Below are 6,924 nucleotides of genomic sequence, written 5' to 3' on the forward strand. Positions count from 1 at the left end.
TTGAGCTTTTATTTCTAAATAAATCAAAGGAATAACTTTTTTATAAAAAAATTCAATTCCACTTTTTCATTGAAAGTCTATTTTATGAAAAGATTTAACATAAAACAAAATTTGAAGACAAATTTGTATCATAAATTTGAAGAAGAAAAGATGCATCATAATGCATATTTTTTAAGAAGACAATTTGTGTTATAAAAAGAATGTTGTATGATAAAAGAGAAAAAATGAATAAATTTCTATCATAAAAAAAATAAATTTGTATCATGCACGACAAATAAATAACCAATGATAATACAACAGATGCATTTAGAAAAGAATAATAGTATGCAGTGGTTAAAATCATGCAAAAACTTATATAGTTTTTCTTTTTAATTTTGTTTTTTTATAAAATTAACAAACTTATAACTTTCTTTAAAAATCATTATAAAAAAACAAAAATAATGAAAAAGACTAGTAATTAAATAATGAAAATGAAGAATTAGTAATTAAACTTTCTCCTAAAATTATTTTTATGATATGTAATGAATTACGGAAAATGTAACTGAATAAATGAATATCCTAATTAACAAGATTTAATAAAATCAGTTGAACAAAAAATATGTATTTCATATATCATGTATATATATGCATATCAAAAAATAGTAGAAAAACTAAATTTGAAACTAAATTTATTAAATGAACAATTGAAGAAAAATGTGTATTTCATGTACGGTATGTATATATATATATATATATAGACAAAAAAGGAGTAGTGGAAAACCTAGATTATAATAGTGTCTATCTCAAATATAGCTTATAATAATACAAATTATAATAATCTCTATCCAAAATATAGGTATAATAATACAGTTTATAATAGTTTACACCCCAAACATAAATTATTATAATTATACTCATTATAATTACTGGACTGTTATAGGTCACTCGTTGCCGTAAACCTCATCGGTAATAAAATAATATTTTCAACATTGAAGGTAGTTTTGTAAAATTATTTTGGATTTACAAAGAAGGGCAAGCATGGTTAATGTTTATTATCAAAATTCAAACAAAATCTGGATGATGATCGCGATCGAGAAGCGCCGAGAAGAAGTGCTATCTTTAAAAGCTAAAAATGGGGTTATTTCGGACAATTTCCCAAACTGTACATTGTGGCAAATGTAGAACAGCGCTCCATTTCGGCGGTTCGCTTCAGAGTTTAGGGGATTTTGTCCAATTTTAACTTTCGAGTTCTTGAAATTCATGGATATGGAAATTGATGCTTCCAAAGATGTTCGTTTGATCAATGACGATGATCTTTTCAAAGCCGCAGAGACCGGCGATTCTTCCGTTTTCACTGCCCTCACACCACATCAGCTTTCTCAATCTCTCTCCCTAAGAAATGAGGATGATCGCTCTCTTCTCCACGTTGCCGTCTCTTCAGGCCACGCCGATGTTAGTCATTACCTAACTTTTCTTTGAAGTAGAGAATTTCGAAACGAAAAACCCTTCTCCCATGGTTTTTCTTTTGTTTTGGCATTGTTCTTTTTATTTAAAAAGGACCCATCATCTTGTCAACTTGAAATTTGGATGTCTGTTGGCCTTATTTATACATTATTAGAACTCTTCGTAATGCACCAGGTTGTAAAGATACTGGTTACTGCTGATCAGTCTACAAAGGTAATTAACTGCGCCGATGAGGAAGGTTGGGCACCGATTCATTCTGCTGCTAGCATTGGGCGGTCTGACATTTTAGATACCTTGTTGAGCGGAGGTTAGCGAGTTCTTTAATTGTCTGATTTTTGTTCCATCTGCATGCTTTTGTGATGATTTTAGTCGTCTAGATTATGAACAAAGCTAAGTTGTTTAGCATAGGGATGGATCTTACTTTAGACTCTGTATTGTTGACTGGTGGACGATTGTTGATTAGAAGTTATTAAAAGGGAACCTGGAAGAGCATCACTCTCACCTTCCATCTTCAAGATGCCCATGAAATTTGTTAAAACTTTCGCCTGATCAAACTTTATCTTTTTTATTCTTCTCTTGTTATTATTAGTTTTTTAGGTGTTGATAAAGAATGACTCTCACCCTGTAATTTGTACTTCAACCTTAAATGGATAGTGGAATGAGAAAACATGGGCATTAGTGTTTGGAGGATCCTAGTATGATAGAAGGACCTCTTTTGGAGCATTTGGATCTTAGACAATTTTTAAGGCTATCTAGTCCTAGTCTCTAGATTTTCACCTTTGAGGACAGGGTGTTTTTGTAAAGGTGTAATTTTACGTCTTCAATAGTGAAAGTTTGTTAGAGAAGGGGTTCAAAGGGAAATGTAACCTTTTAAGTTAGCGTCAGGGTAAGAAATCTTGTGTGTTAATGGAAAGGGAGAATAGATGACCCTCTTGATTTGGCCTACCGTTGATTCTTGTATGGTGCCATAGTAACCTTGTGTCTACTTGATAGAACATTACTAGTATTTACATGTTATAACATAAAGAAGAATGAGAATGTTAGTCCCTCAGTAAACTTATATGTAGTATTTATTTGTAGTGCTTAAAGTATTTATATCCCCGTAGGGAGGTTACTTTAAACCCTCACCTCCCGATTTCGTCAGCCATTTTCTCTCATTCTCTCTATCTCTCCCATCTCCATCATGCAATCTCATGCACTCTCTTCCAAAATCGCACACTCTGCACTCAATTTCTACACTCCCAAAGCATTCCTTGTGGGGTTTTCTTCCCATTTGAGTGATTTTGATGGGTTTTCTCAACTTGTGGAGCCTACATTGAAGGCCAAAGGTATGTTCTCTTTTTTAAGTTTTTCATATAGATTATAGCTTGAAACCTACGTTGTGCTCTGATTTGATTGAGTTGTGTGAAAAGGCAGACGAGAATTAAAGTGTTGGAGCTTGGATTGATTTATTTAATGAGCTTTTATGCTTACTTTGTGTTGAGTTTGGTAGGGCTAGGTGTTTTTGAAGAGTTTTTTTTTTATAGTAGTTGAGTCAAGAGTTAGCTCTCTTTCATTTGGTGCCAAGAGTAGTGCTCTTTCCATTGCAATATCTATGGCCCTTAAGAAAAGCAAGGGAAAAACTGTAGCTAGTTCTTTCAAGGCTAATCAACCGGAACCTGACTACAACCGGGAAAGGTTTTCTTCACGTGGTGAGTATGAGAAAGTGTGTCGTTCCTTCGCCATTAAGGTTCTAACCCCATAAAAATCCTTTAGGTTAGATGCCGATCTTATTCACCGAATAATTGCCAAAATACGGGATAAAGGGTGGGAATTTATGTTCGTAGATCTCAAGGAAACTGTTGTCCCAATAGTCAAGGAGTTATACATTAACATGGAGGAGCAAAGGAGCGTCTCCCGTGTTAGCGTTGTCATAGTCCCCATTGATTCGTCCCTCATCAATTGTCTACAGGTTGCCTAACATTGAGAACAACAAATATGTCCAATTCTTGCAAGTGTGTTTCCTTTTGACGAGGCGACTAAAGCTCTATGTGTTCTAGGGGATAGGTGGTAAACGTATCAAGTTGCATCCATCTAGATTAGGGGCATAACCTTGACGGTTACAAACCAGATTTGGCACATGCTTATTTGTGCACATTTCATGCTTGTCACCTGCCTTGCTAAGGTGATGAAGGATATGGCAAAGTTGCTCTACGCCTTTTGCAATCTAGGTCTGTTGACGTTGGAAAGGTCACTAATGTCTCACTCCGAAGAATAGTTCGGTGCTCTACAGCAAGTGGACTTGGCCACCCGTGTTTGGTCACAGAGTTTTGTCGTCGAGCTGGTGTTGAGATGCACCTAGGTGAGAAAATGGCAGGGCCCAAAGCCCAATAAGTAGAACAACAATCGCCGCTTTCCAAGGTCATCAAGACCATCAAGGAAGAGACATCAAGTCCGTCACAGAGCTTTGCTCCTTCCATACTCTATCGTTCATGGTCTCCACACTATAATAACGTGTAAGGGACCTAGTTAGAGATATATGGGGTTATTAGAAGAGTATTTGTATGATTAGTAGAAGGGGCATATTATTAATTAAGGAGGTTAGGTTTAGTTATCTAGTTAGGTAGTTTAAGTGTGTAACCACTCTTTTCCTTTGGGTCTATTTGAAGGATCAATGTCTTCCTTTTCTCTCATTATTCACAATTAATAAATTTCCTACTCCAATATTTCTCCAGGATTCTTTAATCTGCACCATAAATACTTCAATATCCAGCAGAGGAACCCCAATATTTCATGTTCCCTTCGTGGTATTGCCCCTGCTAATAGAACGAGGAAGTCTGTAATATTATCTTGTTGACTCCCACTTACTAGCAGTATTGTGTATAAGTTGTTCTGTGTGTCCCCATCACTTGCCTTGTATGTGCTCTATCAAAGATTTCTTGCCCATCATTCTCATGGCTCATCCTCTCAGAGGCTAGGACTAGGCATGGGCCAAAGGTGAAGGGCAGAGGTAAGCCCAACGGCAGCACCAAAGTTCTTTGGATTTAAGTATCTTTTCTATTTTGTGTGAACTCTTGTTCGAGAGAAATAGAATAGGCATTACATGATAAAGATAGAAACTTTTGAGATCTCTTGAGATTTAACTTATTTTCATTTGGAATCTCTTGATTGAGTTTGTAATTATTATAATTTTTTCTACTTGTTGCCAACTAGTGAGTTTTTTTTATTCTTTAGTTTGTGTCTGTTTCTTGTTAGTTATATTACCTTCATTCAAGAAAATATTTCCATGTCCAATAGTTAAATAGTTAAAGTTTGAACTTGAAAAAAAACAGAAAATTAAAAGATGCTTTTGGCAGGGTCAAAAGTTCTTTAACAAACTCACTTCATCATGTTTTCATTGTATATCATGTTTGATAACTTTCTCTGCCTTTTGGATAAGATCAAGTGATGATATATTATGTTTGTGATGAATAGGAGTTGTATACTTCTTGAGATTTCTTTTATTCACATGTTTGTATTCAGAACTTCATTTTTTTATATGACAGGCGCCGATGTAAATTTGAAAAATGATGGTGGTCGCACTGCTCTTCATTATGCTTCAAGTAAAGGATGGTTGAAGATTGCTGAAACTCTTATCTCACATGGTGCCAAAATTAATTCAAAAGACAAGGCTTGTCATCTCGAACATAATATTTTGAATTGCTTAAGCTTTATTTCAATTCAATTTCGAATTTGCTTGTACAGCTAGAGTTGAAACTATTTGTATTGTGTACTCGTGCATCATCTGATCAACATTGCTCATGGGTGGTAATGAATTGAACACAAATTAGGTTGGTTGCACACCGTTGCATCGAGCAGCTAGCACTGGAAACTCAGAATTGTGTGAGCTTCTGATTGAGGAAGGAGCAGAAGTTGATGCTACTGATAAAGCTGGCCAAACACCTCTTATGAATGCAGTAATTTGCCAAAACAAAGAGGTTATTTTGGCTTCAATGATTTTCTTTATCTCTTCAACCCTTAATATGTTTTTAGTTTTGTGTTATATAAGTTTGTTTCTATATGTTCCACCACATTGGTTGTGTATGACATCTTCATCTGGCTGAAAATTGTATTGTCAATGGATGAATGAGGCAATTAATTCTAGTTTTAATAGAAGTGGTGCCAACCTGAGTATAGTTCAGCTAGTCAACGCACATGCTCTCAACTTAGAGGTCAAGCTCAAAATCCCATTTCCACATGTTGTCGAACTCAATTTTCTACAGACGTGAAGTTGTTAGTTGTTCGGGTGAAAGTACTTCGCAATTTCAACTTGTACTCAAGCTAAAACCTGGATGTACAATTATTTTAAGACTCTTTGACTTGACTGTTAGCTTTTATGATAGAGAAGTTTCTAAAGCAACAACTCTGGGGAAAATATGTTATGCAGCAATTCCTTCATATTGTCTTCCTTTATTGTTGTTATTTGTTTGAAGTTAAATAAATAACAGATTTCATCCTTGATTCCCTCTTAAAGGAATTACATATTTCATCGTTTGTAAATGTTTCGATATTGAGTCTTTAAATGTTAGAAAAGGTTAAATACATCTTTAAACTTTGGGCTATGTTTAATTATAGTTTTTGTCATTAGCTTTGGTTTGATTTAATGCAGTAGTTACTGTGGGCTGAAGGGAATCTGTTAACAAATGCTCATGTGTCTGACAGGTTGCTCTTCTTCTAATAAGACATGGAGCTGACGTGGATGTGGAAGATGGGGAAGGTTTCACAGTTCTTGGTAGAGCTTCAATTGAATTTAGGCCAGCACTGATTGATGCTGCCAAAACAATGGTTGAAGGATGATGAATGACGACATTGTGTTTAAACCTGTATCCCAAAGATCAAGAGCATAGTTCACACCTCTAATTCAGGAAAAAGGTCTTCAGTTCGGGTTCGAGAACTGAAATCAGACTCTTCTCCTTTTATTTTTCCTTTTTTCTAATATACTAACTGTGCACGATGTGTTGAATGGGGGATGATGGAGTCTACAGCAACCCATTAGAAGGACGTAGGGGTTGATGGGAATTTTTTGAAGTTCCATTCTGTTCTAGTAGCTCCATGATAATGTAGTGATCTCTCGATATAAAAGTAGGTTCATAAGTTGGAAATATGTGGATGAGTTCATATTCTGGGGTTAGTTGAATTTACCTCAAGACGATGAGATGGTAAAGATTCGGTTTTCTATCAAATACGTGAAGCTTTGATCTATTTAGATATATTGAGGGTTGGTTAGTAATTGTAGTGTTACGATTTTATTTATTTATTTATTATTATTATCAAAATTGACTTTGAATTAACCCGTCGATAAGGAAGCTAAAAGAAAAATTTTAAATGTAATTGGAAGAGTTTGTAATGCCCAAAATTGTATAGTTTTAAGATTAAATTACATATGGCTTGTAAATTTTGAAGATGGTATCTACTGTGTAACAAGTTATTTAATTTTAAAATGTAATTTTTTTAAAAAAAAAT

At 34.7% G+C, this 6,924-nt stretch overlaps 1 protein-coding gene across 1 annotated transcript; it reads left to right on the forward strand.

Annotated features, from left to right (window-relative positions):
- Positions 1-1,038: 1,038 nt before the first annotated feature.
- On the forward strand, positions 1,039-6,671 carry LOC103503330 (uncharacterized). The gene is made up of 5 exons (XM_008467490.3): positions 1,039-1,431; positions 1,618-1,750; positions 4,968-5,092; positions 5,253-5,399; positions 6,124-6,671. The coding sequence occupies exons 1-5, from the start codon at positions 1,240-1,242 to the stop codon at positions 6,256-6,258; spliced, it is 732 nt and encodes a 243-aa protein (XP_008465712.1). The 5' UTR covers positions 1,039-1,239; the 3' UTR covers positions 6,259-6,671.
- The last annotated feature ends 253 nt before the right edge of the window (positions 6,672-6,924 follow it).

The sequence above is a fragment of the Cucumis melo genome, chromosome 9 (genome assembly GCF_025177605.1).
Source record: "Cucumis melo cultivar AY chromosome 9, USDA_Cmelo_AY_1.0, whole genome shotgun sequence".
Classification (NCBI taxonomy): Eukaryota; Viridiplantae; Streptophyta; class Magnoliopsida; order Cucurbitales; family Cucurbitaceae; genus Cucumis; species Cucumis melo.